At 41.3% G+C, this 22,113-nt stretch overlaps 1 protein-coding gene across 1 annotated transcript in view; it reads left to right on the plus strand.

Moving 5' to 3' along the window:
• Positions 1-22,113, plus strand: part of LOC135524945 (pro-neuregulin-3, membrane-bound isoform-like) — a 356,815-nt gene that overhangs the window by 240,374 nt on the left and 94,328 nt on the right. The window contains exon 7 of the mRNA XM_064952775.1: positions 18,707-18,809. Coding sequence (XP_064808847.1) covers positions 18,707-18,809 — 103 coding nt within the window. The remainder of the gene's footprint in view (positions 1-18,706; positions 18,810-22,113) is intronic.

Consider the following 22,113-nt stretch of genomic DNA (forward strand, 5'->3'; position numbering starts at 1 on the left):
GAACAGGTAGTTAACCCACTGTTCCTAGGCCATCATTGAAATAAGAATTTGTTCTTAAACTGTCTTGCCTAGTAAAATAAAGGTAAAAAAAAGGGGGAAAAAATATCCGCCGTCTTTAGAAAGTTGTTTCAGGCTTCTCATGTGAAGTGCCAAATGGAAGCTGTTTGACTAAGTTGTCTGCTAGCAGCCTTGTTCTCAGTCACTCACATGAGCGGTATCTCTCGTTCCATTGCTTTTCTAGAGACAATGGAATTCTCCGGTTGGAACATTATTGAACATGTATGATAAAAACATCCTAAAGATTGATTCTATACTTCGTTTGACAAGTTTCTTTGAACTGTAATATAACTTTTTGAACTTTTCGTCCGACTGGACCTGAAAGCGCTTTTGGATTTGTTTTTATTTTATTTTTTATTTTACCTTTATTTATCTAGGCAAGTCAGTTAAGAACAAATTCTTATTTTCAAATGTCAATGATGGCCTAGGAACAGTGGGTTAACTTCCTGCCTTTACCAAATGCCCTAACAAAATAAGTTATTTGGACATAAATTGACATAAATGATGGACATTATCGAGCAAAACAAGCATTCAACTGTGATTCCTGGGAGTGCATTCTGATGAAGATCATCAGCGGTAAGTGAATATTTATAATGTTATTTATGAATAATTTTGACTGCGCAACATGGCGGATATTTATTTTGGTTGGTTTGGGCTCTGAGCGCCGTGTATGCTTTTTCCTTAAAGTGTTTTTGAAATCTGACGCAGCATTTGCATTAAGGAGAAGTGTATCTAAAGTTCCATTCATAACACTTGAATTTTCATCAACATTTATAAAGAGTATTTCTGTGAATTCATGTGGCTCTCTGCAATATCACTGCATGTTTTGGAACTAGTGAACAGAACACGCCAATGTAAAATAAACATTTTGGATATAAATATGAACTTTACCGAACAAAACATACATGTATTGTGTAACATGAAGTCATCTGATGAAGATCATCAAAGGTTCGTGATTAATTTTATCTCTATTTGTGCTTTTTGTAACTCCTCTCTTTGGCTGAAAATTTTTTCTGTGAGTTGGTGGTGACCTGACATAATCGTTTGTGGAGCTTTCGCTGTAAAGCATTTTTGAAATCAGACACTAGCTGGATTAACATGAATTGTATCTTTAAAATGGTGCCTAATACTTGCATGTTTGAGAAATTTGATTTATGAGCTTTCTGTTGATTTGTATTTGGCGCCCTGCAATTTCATTGGCTGTTGGCGAGTGTTTCTGCTTGCGGAACCTGTCCTAGACATGTTAATGTAATGAAGGACTGTCGTTTCTCTTCACATATTTGAGCTGTTCTCGCCATAATATGGACTTGGTCTTTTACCAAATAGGGCTATATTCTGACACAACACAAATGACTGGCTAAAACATTAAGAATAAAGAAATTCCACAAATTAACTTTTAACAAGGCCTGTTAAATGAAATGCATTCCAGGTCACTACTTCATGAAGGTGGTTGAGAGAATGCCAAGAGTGTGCAAAGCTGTCATCAAGGCAAAGGGGGTTACTTTGAAGAATCTCAAATATATTTTGATTTGTTTAACACTTTTTTAGTTAGATGATTCCATATCTGTAGAAAATAGTTTTAAAAAAGGTAAACCATGGAATGAGTAGGTGTGTCCAAACTTTTGAGTGGTACTGTAAGGGGGGAACTGCGTAAAAAAGTGTTGTAATTTGTAAGCTGTTCACCCGATATGGATGACAATACCCCCAAATTAAATCTGACAGTCTGCAGTTTAACCTAATTTCAAATCCAAAGTGCTGGGGTACAGTGCCAAAACAACAACACGTGTCACAGTCCCAATACTTTTCGGAGCTCACTGTACATCTCTCCATTCCTAACAACTCTGTAGATGCAGAAAGAGTTGCATACATATCATTTTTACTATATGCATAGCTAATTATCTTGCACCAGGTATGTAGGAATAGTTAGCACATTAGCCTACTTATATGCACAGTGCACACTAAATAAGAATCTGTCCTCAGTTGAAACACTATCTACCGTGTTCCAAACTGCCTCTGGATGCAACATCAGTACAACAGTACAATAACTGTTTGTCGGGAGCTTCATGAAATGGGTTTACATGGCCGAGCAGCCGCACAGAAGCATAAAATCACCATGCACAATGCCAAGCGTCTCCTGGAGTGGTGGAAAGCTCACCGCCATTGGACTCTGGAGCAGTGGAAAGGCTTTCTCTGGAGTGATGAATCACGCTTCACCATCTGGCAGTCCGACCAATTAATCTGTGTTTGGCGGATGCCAGGAGAACGCTACCTGCCCGAATGCATAGTGCCAACTTTAAAGTTTAGTGGGGGAGGAATAATGGCCTGTGGTGGTTTTGTGGTTCGGCCTAGGCCCCTTAGTTCCAGTGAAGGGAAATCGTAATGCTACAGCATACAATGACATTGGAGACGATTCTGTGCTTCCAACTTTGTGGCAACAGTTTGATGAAGTCCCTTTTCTGTTTCAGCATGAAAATGGCTCTGTGCACAAAGCGAGATCCATACAGAAATGGTTTGTCGAGATCGGTGTCTGACCTGCACAGACTTGACTGACCTGCACAGAGCCCTGACCTCAACCCCATTGAACATCTTTGGGATGAATTGGATGAATGAAAAATGGATGAATGTGTGATAATTGTGCACCTTAGTTCACAATTAAATTAGGCTTAACTGAGTTATAAGGAGGGTGAAGAGGTTGATTTTGAAAGACAATCGTGTAATGGTGAGTTTGTGTTATGCTTACTTAACAGCAGCAAATAATTTGACTGCATGCCTTGCTGGTTGATACAATTCTCCTTTATGTTTTACTTTGTAAAAATAAGCTGTTATGGGACTGTTCTATTTTAAATAACTATAAGGGAAACAAAAACGCGTTACATGCTGCAGAAGGCAACCTTTTGATTTCTATATCAACTCAGCAAAAAAAGAAACGTCCTCTCACTGTCAACTGCGTTTATTTTCTACAAACTTAACATGTGTAAATATCTGTATGAACATAACAAGATTCAACAACTGAATAAACTGAACAAGTTCCAAAGACATGTGACTAACAGAAATGGAATAATGTGTCCATGAACAAAGGGGGGCTCAAAAGTAACAGACAGTATCTGGTGTGGCCACCTATTGCAATAAGTACTACAGTGCATCTCCTCCTCATGGACTGCACCAGATTTGCCAGTTCTTGCTGTGAGAAGTTACCCCACTTTTCCACCAAGGCACCTGCAAGTTCCCAGACATTTCTGGGGGGAATGGCCCAGGGCCTCACCCTCCAATCCAATAGGTCCCAGACGTGCTCAATGGGATTGAGATTTGGGCTCTTTGCTGGCCATGGCAGAACACTGACATTCCTGTCTTGCAGGAAATCACTCACAGAATGAGCAGTATGGCTGGTGGCATTGTCATGCTGGAGGGTCATGTGAGGATGAGCCTGCAGGAAGGGTACCACGAGGGACGATGTCTACCCTGTAACACACAGCGTTGAGATTGCAGGCAATGACAACAAGCTCAGTCCGATGGTACTGTGACACACCACCCCAGACCATGACGGACCCTCCACCTCCAAATTGATCCCGCTCCAGAGTACAGGCCTCGGTGTAACTCTCATTCCTTCAACGATAAACGCGAATCCCACCATCACCCCTGATGAGACAAAATCACGACTCGTGGACTTTTTCTGAGAGACCATGCCACGCAATAAGAAATCAGACCCTTTGCTAAGAGACTAGAAATTGAGCTCAGGTACATCCTGTTTCTATTGATCATCCTTGCGATGTTTCTACAACTTGATTGGACATGATTCGGAAAGGAACACACCAGTCTATATAAGGTCCCACAGTTGACAGTGCATGTCAGAGCAAAAACCAAGTCATGAGGTTGAAGGAATTGTCCGTAGAGCTCTGAGTTGATGTGAAGATGTGAGAAACTTCCAGAAGGACAACCATCTCTGCAGCACTCCACCAATCAGTCCTTTATGGTAGAGTGGCCAGACACAAGCCAATCCTCAGTAACAGGCACATGACAGCCCGCTTGGAGTTTGCCAAAAGGCACCTAAAGGTCTCTCAGACCATCTGATGAAATCAAGATGGGTCTTTTTGGCCTGAATGCCAAGCGTCACGTCTGGAGGAAACCTGGCACCATCCCCACGGTGACGCATGGTGCTGGCAACATCATGCTGAGGGGATGTTTATCAGCGGCAGGGACTGGGAGACTAGTCAGGATCGAGGGAAAGATGAACAGAGAAAAGCACAGCGAGATCATTGATGAAAACCTGCTCTAGAATGCTCAGGATCTCAGACTGGACCAAAGGTTCACCTTCCAACAGGACAATGACCAATAGCACATAGCCACGCCAACATCGAGAGTGGCTTTGGGACAAATATCAGAATGTCCTTGAGTGGCCCAGCCAGAACCCGTACTTGAAATCAATCTAACATCTCTGGAAAGACCTGAAAATAGCTGTGCAGCAACGCTCTCCATCCAACCTGACAGAGATTGAGAGGATCTAAAGAGAAGAATGGGAAAACTCCCCAAATACAGGTGTGCCAAGCTTTTGCGTCATACCCAAGAAGTCTCGAGGCTGTATTCACTGCCAAAGGTGCTTCAACAAAGTACTGAGTAGAGGGTCGGAATACTTAGGTAAATGTAATATTTAACTTTTGTATTTATGAATCAGCAAGCATTTCTAAAAACCTGTTATTGATTTGTTATTATGGGGTATTGTGTGTAGATTGATGAGGAAACAAAACAATTTAATCAATTTTAGAATAAGGCTGTAACGTAACAAAATGTGGAAAAAGTCTATGGGTCTGAATACTTTCCAAGGGCCCTGTATGTCAAGCAACATGAATATCTCAAGCAAATTTGCTGATATGCAAATCAACTCAAACTACATTGAGAATGCATGCAACATCCAATCCTTTCATACATCCCATCATGGTTTCACAAATTATTTGGTCATCCAACTTTTTGGTTATTGTAACAGCCTCAATATAGACAAAATGTTTATATATTTATTTTTTATTCACCTTTATTTAACCAGGTAAGCTAGTTGAGAACAAGTTCTAATTTACAACTGCGACCTGGCCAAGATAAAGCATCGCGGTGTGAACAGACAACAACAGAGTTACACATGGAGTAAACAATAAACAATTCAATGACACAGCAGAAAAACAAAAACAAAAAGTCTATATACATTGTGTGCAAAAGGCATGAGGAGGTAGCCGAATAATTACAATTTAGTAGATTAACACTGGAGTGTGGAGTGATAAATGATCAGATGGTCATGTGCAGGTAGAGATACTGGTGTGCAAAAGAGCAGAAAAGTAAATAAATAAAAACAGTATGGGGATGAGGTAGGTGAATTGGGTGGGCTATTTACCGATGGACTATGTACAGCTGCAGAGATCGTTTAGCTGCTCATATAGCAGATGTTTAAAGTTGGTGAGGGAGATAAAAGTCTCCAACTTCAGTGATTTTTGCAATTCGTTCCAGTCACAGGCAGCAGAGAACTGGAAGGAAAGGCGGCCAAATGAGGTGTTGGCTTTAGGGATGATCAGTGAGATACACCTGCTGGAGCGCGTGCTGGGGGTGGGTGTTGCCATCATGACCAATGAACTGAGATAAGGCGGAGCTTTACCTAGCATGGACTTGTAGATGACCGGGAGCCAGTGGGTCTGGCACCGAATATGTAGCGAGGGCCAGCCGACTAGAGCATACAGGTTGCAGTGGTGGGTGGTATAAGGTGCTTTAGTAACAAAATGGATGGCACTGTGATAAACTGCATCCAGTTTGCTATTTTGTAGATGACATCGCTGAAGTCGAGGATCGGTAGGATAGTCAATTTTACTCGGGTAATTTTGGCGGCGTGAGTGAAGGAGGCTTTGTTGCGAAATAGAAAGCCGACTCGAGATTTGATTTTAGATTGGAGATGTTTGATATGAGTCTGGAAGGAGAGTTTACAGACTAGCCAGACACCTAGGTACTTATAGATGTCCACATATTCTAGGTCGGAACCATCCAGGGTGGTGATGCTAGTCGGGCGTGCGGGTGCAGGCAGCGAACGGTTGAAAATGCATTTCGTTTTACTAGCGTTTAAGAGCAGTTGGAGGCCACGGAAGGAGTGTTGTATGCCATTGAAGCTCGTTTGGAGGTTTGATAGCACAGTGTCCAAGGAAGGGCCAGAAGTATACAGAATGGTGTCGTCTGCGTAGAGGTGGATCAGGGAATCGCCCGCAGCAAGAGCAACATCATTGATATATACAGAGAAAAGAGTCGGCCCGAGAAATGATCCCTGTGGCACCCCCATAGAGACTGCCAGAGAACCGGACAACATGCTCTCCGATTTGACACACTGAACTCTGTCCGCAAAGTAGTTGGTGAACCAGGCAAGGCAGTCATTAGAAAAACCGAGGCTACTGAGTCTGCCGATAAGAATATGGTGATTGACAGAGTCGAAAGCCTTTGCCAGGTCGATGAAGACGGCTGCACAGTACTGTCTTTTATCGGTTATGTTATTATGTATTATGTTATGATATCGTTTAGTACCTTGAGCGTGGCTGAGGTGCACCCGTGACCGGCTCGGGAACCAGATTGCACAGCGGAGAAGGTACGGTGGGATTCGAGATGGTCAGTGATCTGTTTGCTGACTTGGCTTTCGAAAACTTTAGATAGGCAGGGCAGGATGGATATAGGTCTGTAACAGCTTGGTTCCAGGGTGTCTCCCCCTTTGAAGAGGGGGATGACCGCGGTAGCTTTCCAATCCTTGGGGATCTCAGACGATATGAAAGAGAGGTTGAACAGGCTGGCAATAGGGTTTGCGACAATGGCGGCGGATAGTTTCAGAAATAGAGGGTCCAGATTGTCAAGCCCAGCTGATTTGTATGGGTCCAGGTTTTGCAGCTCTTTCAGAACATCTGCTATCTGGATTTGGGTAAAGGAGAAGCTGGGGAGGCTTGTTGGCTAAATAATTTAGCTTGCTAGACCAAATAAAATGTTCATCACTGCTTATCAAGCTAACTAGCTCTTCTTTGACAATTTCAGTTTAATCTTTACAGGGTGACATCTGGGTACATTTAAGTAAATATATATTGAATGCCAGCCAATGTTCATATATCATGACTATCAATGATGCCAAACGGAACCTTCAGACAAACTTTTTGACGTGTCTCTTGATGTAATGACATGACAACTGCGTCTGAGTTTTGGGCCCCGCTTTTGTTCCATGCTGGCTGAAGACCTACCTATCTAGTGACTACACTGTAAAAAAAATATAATTGTCACATTAAATTACTGTTTAATCAACAGTAATACACTGTAGAAACTGAATACAGTAGATTACCATAAATTACATTGCATTGTGGGAAAAAAAATTGACAGACAGGAAAGGTTTGATGTATTTTGGAAATTACCTAAATAAATGCTACGTAAAACACAGTAGCAGTTCAGTGGCATATTCAAAATATACTTCCACACATAAAGCACACAGACAACAAAATCAAAGCACATCCTCTGAAGCGAGAGAGAACATTTTTGTAAATTATTATTATAAATGTCATAACTGTATATATATATATACAGTGGGGAGAACAAGTATTTGATACACTGCCAATTTTGTAGGTTTTCCTACTTACAAAGCATGTAGAGGTCTGTAATTTTTATCATAGGTACACTTCAACTGTGAGAGACAGAATCTAAAACAAAAATCCAGAAAAGCACATTGTATGATTTTTAAGTAATTAATTTGCATTTTATTGCACGACAGAAGTATTTGATCACCTACCAACCAGTAAGAATTCCGGCTCTCACAGAACTGTTAGTTTTTCTTTAAAAGCCATCCTGTTCTCCACTCATTACCTGTATTAACTGCACCTGTTTGAACTCGTTACCTGTATAAACGACACCTGTCCACACACTCAACTCAATCACTCAATCAAACAGACTCCAACCTCTCCACAATGACCAAGACCAGAGAGCTGTGGAAGAGATGACGGTCAACCACCCTCGGTCTGGGGCTCCATACAAGATCTCACCTCGCGGAGCATCAATTATCATGGGGAAGGTGGTGAGGGATCAGCCCAGAACTACCTGGTCAATGACCTCAATGACCTACCTACCTGGTCAATGACCTGAAGAGAGTTGGGACCAAAGTCTCAAAGAAATCCATTAGTAACACACTACGCCGTCATGGATTAAAATCCTGCAGCGCACGCAAGGTCCCCCTGCTCAAGCCAGCGCATGTCCAGGCCCATCTGAAGTTTGCCAATGACCATCTGGATGATCCAGAGGAGGAATGAGAGAAGGTCATGTGGTCTGTTGCGAAAAATATAGTTTTTTGGTCTAAACTCCACTCGCCGTGTTTGGAGGAAGAAGAAGGATGACTACAACCCCAAGTACACCATCCCAACCGTGAAGCATGGAGGTGGAAACATCATTCTTTGGGGATGCCCAAGCACTTCCCCAGTGTTTCCCCAGGTCAAGTATGCAGACATTTATGCATCTCTAGTCATAACAGAACCTGCACAAACTTTTCCCTCCTGGCACATGTTTCGCCTGGTGCCAGCATTGCCTTCATTGTTGTTTTCCTAACTAATAATAGCTTTGGATATGTGTGCATTCTTATCAAAGAAAGTGTCTTATTATGCTATCATAAAATGTCTGTATATTGGGTTAAGTCTTTTCTGCTGTTCCAAGTTGTATGTACGTGTGGAGCATAACGTATTCTAAATCAAATCAAATAACATTTTATTGGTCACATACACATATCTAGCAGAAGTTATTGCAGGTGTTGCGAAATGCTTGTATTCCTAGCTCCAACAGTGCAGTAATATCTAACAATTCATAATACACAAATCTAAAAGTAAAATAATGGAATTAAGAAATATATATATATTAGGACAAGCAATGTCAGAGTGGCATTGACAAAAATACAGTAGAATAGGATACACTATATACACTTATGAGATGAGTAAAGCAGTATGTAACCATTATTAACGTGACTAGTGTTCCATTGTTAAGTGGCCAGTGATTCCATGTCTATGTACAGTTGAAGTCAGACGTTTACATACACCTAAGCCACATACATTTAAACTCAGTTTTTCACAATTCCTGACATTTCATCTTAGTAAAAGTTACATGGCTTAGGTCAGTTAGGATCACCACTTTATTTTAAGAATGTGAAATGTCAGAACAATAGTAGAGTGAATTATTTATTTCAGCTTTAATTTCTTTCATCACATTCCCAGTGGGTCAGGAGTTTACATACACTCAATTAGTATTTGATAGCATGGCCTTTAAATTGTTAACTTGGGTCAAACATTTCGGGTAGCCTTCCACAAGCTTCCCACAATAAGTTGGGGAATTTTGGCCCATTCCTCCTGACAGAGCTGGTGCAACTTAGTCAGGTTTGTTGGCCTCCTTGCTCTCGCACGCTTTTTCAGTTCTGCTGACACATGTTCTATGGGATTGAGGTCAGGGCTTTGTGATGGCCACTCCAATACCTTGACTATGTTGTCCTTAAGCCATTTTGCCACAACTTTGCTTGAGGTCATTGTCCATATAGAAGACCCATTTGTTACCAAGCTTTAACTTCCTGACTGACTTGAGATGTTGCTACCTGAAACCTTTGACCCAAGTTAAACAATTTTAAGGCAATGCTACCATATACTAGTTAAGTGTATGTAAACTTCTGAACCACTGGGAATGTGATGAAAGTAATAAAAACTGAAATAAATCATTCTCTCTACTATTATTCTGACATTTCACATTCTTAAAATAAAGTGGTGATCCTAACTGACCTAAGCCAGGGAATTTTTACTAGGATTAAATGTCAGGAATTGTGAAAAACTGAGTTTAAATGTAGTTGGCTAAGGTGTACTGTATGTAAACTTCCGACTTCAACTGTATATGTGCTAAAATGTGGTTTAAGGTTAGGAAAGGGGTTAGTGTTAGGCTTAGCTACAATGCTAGAGTTGTGAACAACTGTTGCCTCTGACACAACCACGACATAGAGCTGTTGTGGGCCGAGCTACTCCATCTAGCTACAATGGAAACGTAAACAAACCATCTGTGGCGACATCAGTATCATAATACCGGCAAGGGCCACTTGTATCAATACATCCCTATCAAAAAATGGTTTGTGTGGTAATCATTTCTTTATTTACTTTTTTATTCAAATGCTTTGCAATTCTGGTGACAAATTGTGCATTCCGATTTGTGTGTTAAATAATTTTTGGAAGGTTGTACTGATTATGATGAGCTAGTGCTAACTATTTTCCATATATGTGTGGAGGCATGTTTGTTGACATAATTCAATGCATTCTGGGTGTCCCGAAAAACATCTGTCGGACCACAGATGTTATAGCAAAATGAGGTGAATGGAAGTGAATGATGGGTGATGAGCCCCTCACTTCGCCTTAAACATGCATACTGCAAACAGACCCAACTCATCTTGTCACCTCTCATTGTCTTTGGTGACACAGAAAAACAAACATGGGTGTGTGCACAAACTACTCACTTTTCAGATTACTTTAGATTGGTGAGCTCATGAGTGACGTGATGAATTATAAATAGTTATTGCAATTAGATCATTTATATTATGGTTTCTATCAGCCGAGATGTGGCAAAATATGACCGCTTGTGTTAGCTCACTCTTGACCCTAAGCACACTCCCCCCATCCCTATAATAGATTACAGTAGCAGTAATGGTACCGTCAATGGATTTCAGTAATCGCATTTGTACCGTTAAACTGTTTTGTTTTCAGTAACTTACAAAACAGACAGTTAACCTACTATAAAACAACGGTAATATTATCATATTTCTCAGCTTGTTCTACTAAGATTTTTTTTATTGTTGTTAATATCTGTTGTTGCAGGTACGTTGATTGATTGATGGATAAGATTAATCAAACACAAAGATAAATAATTTACATGTTCTAAACGAATCCCATCAATTAGTTAGATTTTCGGCACCCTTTACTGAAATGGCTGTTTAAGTTTAAATGGCTTAGGTAGTAACTTCACAATGTTCCTAACCGTGGAAGACATTTTATTGCAGGTGAAGCTATTCTAACTGTTCGATATCACAACTATGGCTGGATTCCAATAGGAATTACACATCACATTGCAAGCCTGCATAATGTGACTTGCAGCTAGGGTTGCACAATTCTGATACTGTTCCCAGGTTTTCCAGACATCCAGGTTGGAATATTCCTCCAGGTTTTCAGGAAAATATGGAAAGTTTTGGAACGTTACTAGAATTTGTGGCCTGTAAACCATGAGTTTCAGGCAATTGTATAATATTCAAAAGTTTTTCGTTTTACTAGGCAAGTCAGTTAAGAACAAATTCTTATTTACAATGACGGCCTACTGGGGAACAGTGGGTTAACTGCTTTATTCAGAGACAGAATGACAGATTATCACGACTTCCTCTGAAATCGGTCCCTCTTCTTGTTCGGGCGGCGTTCGACGGTCGACGTCACCGTCCTTCTGGCCATCGCCGATCCACTTTTCATTTTCCATTTGCTTTGTCTTTGTTTTACACCACTGGTTTCAAATCCCCAATTACATGTTCATTATTATTAACCCTCTGTTTTCCCCATGGTTTTTGTGCGTGATTATTTTATTGTATACAAATACATTATGTATTTGGAAATGTTGAGTAAAGTTCCTTGTGTTACTCATCTCTGCTGTCCTGCGCCTGACTCCTCTGCACCAGCAACACCAAGATCCTTAGACAGATTTTAACCTTGTCAAATTTGATCGAGCAACCTTTCGGTAACTGGCCCAATGCTCTAACCATGAGACTACCTGCCGCCAAAATAAGGCTTTATGAAATACATATTGTATTATTATGTATTAATGATGACATATTCACTTAGGACCTCACTTGGGGAAGACCACAAGACTGAACATGGATGAATGCAACAACCATGTCTCTGTCACTAACTGATGCATGTGTGGTAATTCTACAATTGATTTGAAAGATATGGCACTCTTGGAAATATGCAAAAAAGGCTTTACAGTAAGAGTATGTTAATGTAAAACGAGTACAGTAGCATTATTGGTTTTGAAAACAGATTACAGTTACGGTATTAGATACCATAAAAGATGGTACGGTAACATACTGTTCTATTTTTTACAGTAATTTACAGGTAACTGCCTGCCAGTAAATTACTGTAAAAACAACAGGATTTTTTTTTTATTGTAGCTAGCACCAGACAGATGAAAGCGGAAACCTACTGTATATGATTCTTTGCCTTAGATGAATAGGGGAAACCTCTAATTAGATTTTCTGACAAGCTGCAGTAAAATGTTGGCACCAGTAGACTAGCAACCTATGTAAACCAGCTATGTAAACTATTCCCCTCTGCAAACACACCTCCTGTGATGTTGGTTACAAGGCCAAAATGTATTTAATTAAATTAGGTAAGAGATTAAGATGTTACCATTGGTGTATTCAAATGTGTCTTTTTGTGATGTCAGTAACCCAACTAGGTGACCCAATGCCTGCAAACCAGCAGTTGGGTCATCCAAACAACCCAACTATGTTGAAGATAATGCAGTTAGCTGACAATTAACTAAAGGTTTCAGTCATACACAATCTATACTTAAAAACTTCTCATGCTGGGGGCAGTATTGAGTCTGTAATTGAACCCACAAATTCTGAAGCTCCAGATACTCATCGAGTCTAAAGAAGGCCAGTTTTATTGCTTCTTTAATCACCACAACAGTTTTCAGCTGAGCTAACATAATTGCAAAAGGGTTTTCTAATTATCAATTAGCCTTTTAAAAAGATCAAGTTGGATTAGCTAACACAACGTCCCATTGGGACACAGGAGTGATGGTTGCTGATAATGGGCCTCTGTACACCTACGTAGATATTCCATAAAAAATCTGCCATTTCCAGCTACAATAGTCATTTACAACATTAACAATGTCTACTCTGTATTTTTGATAAATTATTTATAAATTCATTTTTTTTAATTAGTACATTTCAGTTTAACCTCTCTTTTCTGGTGGATTAAACTGTAATTGCAACCAACTTTCTATGGCTTGTTTTTAAAAATTGTGATATTTTGGAGATCATTTAATTTTCAAATAACAAAAAATGTGAGGTTGTAATCTAAACAAAGGGGAAAAGGGCATTTTTGAACACGGGGTGAGCCATTCTTACTAATCTGCTAAAAAACTGTTTGGATTTAAGCAATGGCTTTTTTTCTGGCCACTCTTCTGTAAAGCCCAGCTCTGTGGAGTGTATGTCTTAAAGTGGTCCTATGGACAGATACTCCAATCTCTGATGTGGAGCTTTGCAGACCCTTAAGGGTCATCTTTGGTCTCTTTGTTGCCTCTCTGATTAATACCCTCCTTGCCTGGTCTGAGTTTTGGTGGGTGGCCCTATCTTGGCAGGTTTGTTGTCAAGAGTCAAGCAAAACATGTACAATTGAGGGGAAAATGTTAGTTAATGTAGAGACAAACATGTGCAGATATTTTTCATCATAAAGTTCATTTACGAAAATCGCTATTTAGCAGGTTATTTGACTAGCTAACATTAGCTAGCTTGCTAGTGTTAGAAGGAATTTGTAATTCCTGTTGTTTAGTGTTTTAGGGAATCCTGTGGATGTGTAGCTAGTTACAGTATGTAGCCGATCTGTGTATGGACACTAAAACGTTAGGTTCTGAACTAATATTCATTCCAATCTATGAACCTCAGCTATCAAAGTTGTTGTATCAACTTCAAGTCTGAATGGCATTAATGAAGCCTATGGATAGAGTAGAATATAATGTACTGTAGTTATTTCCACACATAAGTTTCCCACATTGTAGCCTGCACATTGAATATTTTCACTGATCATGTATTCTTCCTTGGCAAATAAAGGTGCAGTACTGGTATGAATCTCTGAGATATTATTTTTCAGTCATATCAAACTCCATTATTTGAATGATGCTGTGTCTGCATGTATGTATTAAAATTATACACTTATACACTCCTGATCCTGGGACATCAATGATTACACATTGTAACTATGCAATAGACTAGAAACATGATTGATTTGTAATTCATATATACAGAAGAAAAAAAATATGCTTATCTAACTCCCGTCATCTGTATTAATCTGAGGACACAGGATAGTATTTCAATGAGATACTTTATTTCAACCAGTGGAGAATGTGAATTGCTTTATTGAAGAAGTTCATTATGTATTTATAACACCTGTATAACTGAATTATAATTATGATGATTGTAGTATTATAAATACAAGTTCAATCTGTACTTCAATGCACTTATGGTGTGCATTATAAAATGAGAAAGAAAGACGAGGTGGGGAGAGAGGTGTGGAAGGCAGAAAGGAAAAGAGGTAAGAACAGCGGCAGATAGCATATGGTTCATGAATTACAGTGATACCCTAATATTCTCTCAGTTCATCACAATTGTGGTGTCTCCTAACCAGCCTTGGGACCCCAGTTGGTCCGAAGGTTATCTTAAGAGCGGGTGAGGTGGCAATGACGGGACTGGCTTCCTCTCTCACATCAAAACATACCTGCAGGCGAGAGACAGATGGATAGAGAGAGAGCATGATTAAGCCTTGTTTTTTTTATTCCAACACTGTTAGTCATCTTAAATCAGGAGGTGAAATGCAAAACTGACCTTGGATCATTAACTCTGGGACTACTACATCTGTCTGTATTTCAATGTAAGGCAACTCTTTAATAATACTTCCTGTTGACCCGACCATGTGACATCTCACCTATGATCATGCTGTGCCATCTGTCAGCCAGTTCAGATGCGGGAGGTGTTCACCAAAACAGCTGATATAAACTTGAGGATTTAGGGAGAAGGGGGAGAGGGATGAAGTGAAGAAGAGAGACTTATTGTGTGTGTGTGTGGTCTCACCTGGTGTCCACACTAAGTGGCTACAGAGTACTTTATGCTGAAAAACAGACACATGAGGACAAACAATAGATAATGTCAATAGAAGATACTGTATGTGACACAGGCACCTATCGGAGTGTACCTGAAACATTTAAATATAAAGGGCTATGTGTCTCACCAGTTGGTTATTGCAAGGCTAACCCCCAGGGAAATCATGACTTGGCAGCAACAGATATTTCAGTGACAATGGCTGTGTTTATGTGTGTGTAAATCTGAAAATTAGCAGCTGATATCTTAAGGTTTTTTAAATTAATGCATGAGACAGGTTCCATGTACAACAAGACAGGCAGAGAAAAAGAACACAGAACAGTTTATGGACACTTTTGCCAGCAATAAAACTTCCACTGCCTGTTCCCCGGACGGTGAACATCTGGCAATATCTACATTTTCGACCCCTTGTTCAGCTCGCTCTCTGAAAGTAACATAAACACCTTATTTTTTATAGATGTGAAAACAATAACTGAGATATGATCGTCCAATCTAAAGCAGCAGATGTCATTTTTAAGATATGTCATTACAGCCCAGTGCTGCTTACCTGAGATGCCATCTTCGTAGATGTCCGCTTTGACTTCCTTTGTATCTGAAAAAAGTAGCTTTCAGAACAATTAAGTTTGATTGACAATAAAAAAGGTTTTGCTTTCGACAACAAAGACAAATTTACCTCCATAGCATATAACAATTTGCCTGTGAATAACCACACCGTCATACAAACGTGGTACGGTATGCAGAATTCTTGACGCACAACCGAAGATGCTGCCATATCCTGCCAGCACGCCCACAAGTGAGCCACTCTGGAGCAGAATGATGATGCATGATGCGTGTAAGAGGGAAAGGAAAGAGACCGGAATTTGTTTCAAGTTGGGGAGGAGGGTTAAAAGCTGAACAATAGACTATTCAACCTTTAATAAAGAATAGTCTAATAGCCGAGCAAGGTGTGACCCCCCCCCCAACACAGACCAGATTTGCCCGAACGACCTATTCAATGTAATAAAGTAATGACTGTTCAAATAAGTTACCTTACACATTATGTTGGCTGACAATTTCTTAGCATATCATGACAGCAGTATTTACCAGTATGTTAGCTAGCTACCTAATGTTAGTAGTTAAACATAAAACTTACCAGTATATTAACTATAGGCTAACTACCTAACTATCCAAAGTTTGTTGACTTGATTATTCTCGTCATTCTTAACGTAACTAAATGGTACAGTTGTGCTTTCTCAACGGACATTTGGGTGTTTTCCTAAATTCCTTCTGGCTATCTATAGGCTGGACAATAGAACAAGTCAAAATTCACCCAAGGCTGAAAAATGGCTTAACTGACTTGCCTAGATAAATAAAGGTAAAATATAAAATAAAAACAAATCCAAAAGCGCTTTCAGGTCCAGTCGGATGAAAAGTTCAAAAAGTTATATTACAGTTCAAAGAAACTTGTCAAACGAAGTATAGAATCAATCTTTAGGATGTTTTTATCATACATGTTCAATAATGTTCCAACTGGAGAATTCCATTGTCTGTAGAAAAGCAATGGAATGAGAGATACCGCTCATGTGAAATGCGCTTGACTGAGAACGAGGCTATTATTTTCATTTCATTTACGATTTTCAGAAATCGTTAATGTTGCGTTATGCTAATGAGCCTGAGGCTTTATTCACGATCCCGGATGGGGAGTATCAAGAGTTAAGAACGTTGGCTAAACTGTAACACTAGCGCAAGCCCATAGCGAAGTAATGGAATTGAACGTTCATAGAGCCTGTTTTGACTGGAGTGATGCTTAGAATTCCATTAAAAATGTATCCCTTTCTATTTTACCACGACAATCTGTTCGACGGACGAAACTGGAAAAAAACAACTTGTGCAGAAAGTAAACATCCGCACCTCGATGGTGTCAACTGTGCTTATGTGTGTGTATAGAAAAAGGACATTTAACTTTGACTATTTCTGGTCTAGCGATCGATGACAAACGAGCTCGCTGCCCAGACTTGAAAAGGTGCCCTGTAACAGTTTTGCTTCCGCCCCTTCCTGGGCTTGAACCAGGGAACCTCTGCATACATACACAACAGCCACCCTCAAAGCATCTTTACCCATCGGCTCCATAAAAGTCACGGCCCTTGCTGAGCAAGGGGAACAACTATTTCAAGGTCTCAGAGCGATTGACATCACTGATTAAAACGCTATTAGCATGCACCCCGCTAACTAGCGAGCCATTTCACACCAGTTACACCCGACTTGAAAAAAATCAAAACATACACATTGCGAGTTATTTGGCTAAATAGACAGACATGCCTATATTTACCCAATAGGAAACAATGGGAAGTCCAGAGTTCCAATATTATTTGTCGTTTACATTTTGACTATAAAACAACGTGAGCAGGTCTCATTGCCAATAACAGCGAAGCAGGCATTGTGAAGTTAAACAATAAGCTGGGAATAGAATGTTCGGAAGGCGAGTTGGTGCTCAGTAGAACTGATAGGAGCTTATGTATAATCAATTTCCCCCTACCTACATGAACATATTACCTCAATTACCTTGACTAACCTGTAGCACCGCACATTGACTAAGTACCGGTACCCCTTGTATATAGTCTCGTTATTTTTTTACTTTGTTTTATTTAATAAATATTTTTCTTAAAAATGCATTGTTGTTAAGGGCTTATAAGTACACATTGCACGGTAAGGTCGACACCTGTTGTATTTGGTGCATGTGACAAATAGAATTTGATATTCACATCTTACAGTGTGTGGATTTAATGTTTTTTTCACAAAACTGATTGTTACAAATCCCTTTTGGCCCGACAGTCTAGGGGGGGGATGGTAATGAGACCCGTAACATAACTCAGGCAAATTATAATAGTGACAAAGTAAAAGTGTGAACGAAATAACCAGGACAACTGAAATCTACCGTCAAACTCAAGGTTTATTTGAAAACACACAGTAATGGAGGGAGCAGGAAAAGGGGCTGAACTGGACCCAAGGAAAGAAACAATAAGTATTCAAAAACACCCCTAAACTAGACTACTTTATTAACAACAGCTAACTAACTAACCAAAAATACAGTGGGTGGTCCGCCCAGTTCTAACTAGTGTATTTAACAAAGTTTACCTACGGGTAGTGTATGCCCATGGGTGACTTGTCTTGGTTTCCCCTTTTCCCACCAGCAAAAAAAAAAAAACACCATAACCAAAACAATACTCACAGGTGACGACAAAGTGCTATGGAGGTGCTCAAACATAAGAGATGTTAATACACAAAGAGAGAGTGACACACACAGAGACCTACAGACATGGCATTTACAGAGAGATTGAGCTCTAGAGCAAACAACTGACAGGGTTTTTAAACCAAGGGAAATAAACTGTGATAGGGTAGGAAACAGGAGGAGGTGTGTCTTCTGATTGATGATTGGATTGGTGTCTGATTGGAGAGTGATGATTTTCACTTGTGAGGGGAGAAGGAGAGAAAAGAAACACACACACACATACAGGATACTTGTATCCGTAACACTGATTATTACTATTGTGTGTGTTACTAGCAAGGATTTGTGTGTGGTGTGTGATTCTTTACATTTAACTTTTCTGTTGGTGGCTCACACTTTGATAGTACTCTACATGCATATCGAGTGTGGCTTCAACAGTACTATTTTTGCCTGTGTCTCTGCAGAGAATATACTCTACATGTATATACAGAGAGTGGCTTTAACATCATATTTATTTGCCTGTGTCTCCACAGAAAGCCATGAGACTTACCAGAGAAAGGTGCTGTCCATCTTCAGCATTGCCTCGGGGATCTGTTTTCTCGGAGTGGCAAGCATGGCTCTCTATCACCGCAACAAGTGAGTGAGGGTCACACTGAGTAGCTAAGTATGCCTCCAAACAACGAATGGAAAATTGTATCATCATGGGATATTAGCATAGTAAACTACAGGTGCAGCCCTGATGTAAAATGATATACTGAGCTTATGTTTATATAATGGCGAAGAGTGTTGGTCTCCAGCCATGGCTCATTGATGCTGTACTTAGAAATATGACAAAAGACAACATTCTTGTTTCAAAGTGTATGTCTAATCAAAATAATGTACACATCCTTAACAGTAACTGTCGGTAAAGGCTAATGCAAAATAATATACTTTGTCTGCAGTTTGTTGATTTAAAAAAAACATGGAATCATGGTTTGTTAACTGCACAAGTGCAGTTGGAAACCTAAAAAAGTTACCAGAGGAGGGAGACGTGTGGGCCCAATAGATAAAGTGGTCACGGACAGCAGACGGAACATACATACGCCCAACGGGACACTGGAGGGGGGGTGGGGGCTCTGTACGCAATGCCTGCTTAATGTCCACATCCAGTTCCCACACGACCGGCGCTACCAGGCAGGATGCCGGGAGTATGGGAGTTTGATCCATGAGCCACTCCTCTGTGTCATAAAGCTGGGACAGTAGGTCTGCCTTCTTATTCTGGGCACCTGGTCTGTAGGATAGGGTAAACACAATACGGGTAAAGGTACATGGCCCACCTTGCCTGATGAGGATTCAGTCTCCTCGCTGCCCGAATGTACTCCAGGTTGCGGTGGTCAGTCCAGATGAGGAAAGGGTGTTTTGCCCCCTCAAGCCAATGTCTCCATGCCTTCAACGCTTTAACCACAGCCAACAACTCCCGGTCCCCCACATCATAGTTACGCTCCGCTGGGCTGAGCTTCTTCGAGAAGAAAGTACAGGGGTGGAGTTTCAGTGGCGTGCCCGAGCGCTGTGAGAGCATGGCTCCTATTCCAACCTCGGACGCGTCCACCTCCATTATGAATGCCAAAGAGGGATCCGGATGGGCCAGCACAGGAGCCAAAGTAAACAGAGCTCTTAGCTGCCCAAAAGCCCTGTCCGCCTCAGCCGACCACTGCAACCTTACAGGACCCCCTTCAGCAGTGAGGTAATGGGTGCAGCAACCTGGCCAAAACCCGGATAAATCTCTGGTAGTAATTGGCAAACCCTAATAATCGCTGCACCTCCTTTACCGTGGTGGGCGTCGGCCAATTACGCACAGCTGCAATGCGGTCACTCTCCATCTCCACTGCTGATGTGGAAATGCGATACCCTAGGAAGGAGACGGCCTGCTGAAAAAACAGACATTTCTCAGCCTTGACATACAGGTCATGCTCCGACAGTCATCCAAGTACCTTGCGCACCAAGGACACATGCTCGGCGCGTGTAGCGGAGTAAATCAGAATGTCATCGATATACACCCCTACACCCTGCCCGTGCAGGTCGCCGAAAATCTTGTCTACAAAGGATTGGAAAACTGATGGAGCATTCATCAACCCGTACGGCATGACGAGGTACTCATAATGCCCTGTGGTGGTACTGAACGTGGTCTCCCTCCCTGATGCGCGCCAGGTTATACGTACTCCTGAGATCCAGTTTCATGAAGAAGTGCGCCCCATGCTTTGACTCAATCGCTGTGGTGATATGAGGTAGCGGGTAACTCTACCCTCTACGTCTGCGGGTGACCAGCAGGTTATCCAACTGGATGGACAAATCCACCATTGGTCAAAGGACAGCTCACGTCAGACCTCCTCTCGTAGGCTGCATCGATAGTGGTCAATGAGGGCCCTGTTGTTCCAGCCTGCTCCGGCGGCCAAGGTCCGGAATTCCAGGGCAAAGTCCTGGGCGCTCCTCATCACCTGCCACAAATGGAAGAGCCTTTCCCCTGCCGCTCTGCTCTCGGGTGGATGGTCAAAGCCGGCCCGGAAGCGACGGGTGAACTCCTCAAAGTGGTCTGACACCGTGTCTCCTTCTCTCCACACAGTGTTTGCCCACTCCAGCGCTCTTCCTGTGAGGCAGGAGACGAGGACGGCCACTCTCTCCCTTCCCGAGGGAGCTGGGTGCACAGTGGCCAGGTAGAGGTCCAGTTGTAACAAGAATCCCTGGCACTGTGCTGCAATTCCATCATACTCCCTGGGAAGGGAGAGACACATCCCACTGGAATTCTCTTTGGATGGGACGGGTGGACACCACCCCGGTTGTGCTGGTCGAGGCAATGGAGAGACTTCTTGGCTCTCCCAATGGTCCGTTGTCTGGACAACGAGATCCATCATGGCACTAAGATGAAGTAACATGGCCGAATGTTCCTGGACGCGCTCCTCGACTCCTCTAAGTGCAGGATAGCAGAGGAATGTTAAGTGGTACACTTTTATTTTCGTTCCAGAAACGAGAGCACTACATAAATCAAATGTGCTCAAAACACGGAACATAACAAAGTAAAGCGCATAATAAAACACCACAATAGCATGAAACAATTACACATGATGGGAAACAGAGGGTTAAATACAAGTAGATTTATTGGGGAAATCAAAACCAGATGTGTATGGAACAAGACAAGACAAATAGACATGAAAAATGGAGCGGCAATGGCTAGAAAGCCGGTGACGTCAATCACTGAACGCTGACCGAACAAGGAGAGGAGCCGACTTCGGCGGAAGTTGTGACAGTCTTCGCATATCCAGCAACATGTTACCACAGAGTTTCTGAACCGAGAGCCATTTGCAAAGCAGTCCAGGACAGGGTTTGAGAGGTGAAAAATTCAACCTTAGTTGTTTTAATTTTCTCAATCTTTTGGCACAACCTAGATTCGAGCCAATGTCTTAATTAACTGACACATTTTCATTTTGATCAAAAACAACTTTATATCAAAGGAGTGCTTTTGATTTGATGGCGCGAGATGGCGTTTCTGCGCATGAGCTTAGCTAACCAACGATGCGATGGCATGGCCTACAAGTGTGATCGGGGATTTCTATTGGCGAAGCAGCTTTTCCCCATCTTCATATTGTACTGTCTTTGGTGTTACTGCCTAGCTAGAGATTTCCTCTCCGGGTAATCAAAAGCTGCATTGCTGGAATTTGCATGAGGCTGCACCGCTTTATAGCCAGTGATGTGAACATAACAGTAGTCTGCACCACTCAGTCATGTTGTCAACAAGGCAGCATAGTGCATAGTACAGTCATGGCCAAAAGTTTTGAGAATTGCACAAATATTAATTTTCACAAAGTCTGCCGCCTCAGTGTCTTTAGATATTTTTGTCAGATGTTACTACGGAATACTGAAGTATATTTACAAGTATTTCATAAGTGTCAAAGGCTATTATTGACAA

Source organism: Oncorhynchus masou, chromosome 31 (genome assembly GCF_036934945.1).
Source record: "Oncorhynchus masou masou isolate Uvic2021 chromosome 31, UVic_Omas_1.1, whole genome shotgun sequence".
NCBI classification, from domain to species: domain Eukaryota; kingdom Metazoa; phylum Chordata; class Actinopteri; order Salmoniformes; family Salmonidae; genus Oncorhynchus; species Oncorhynchus masou.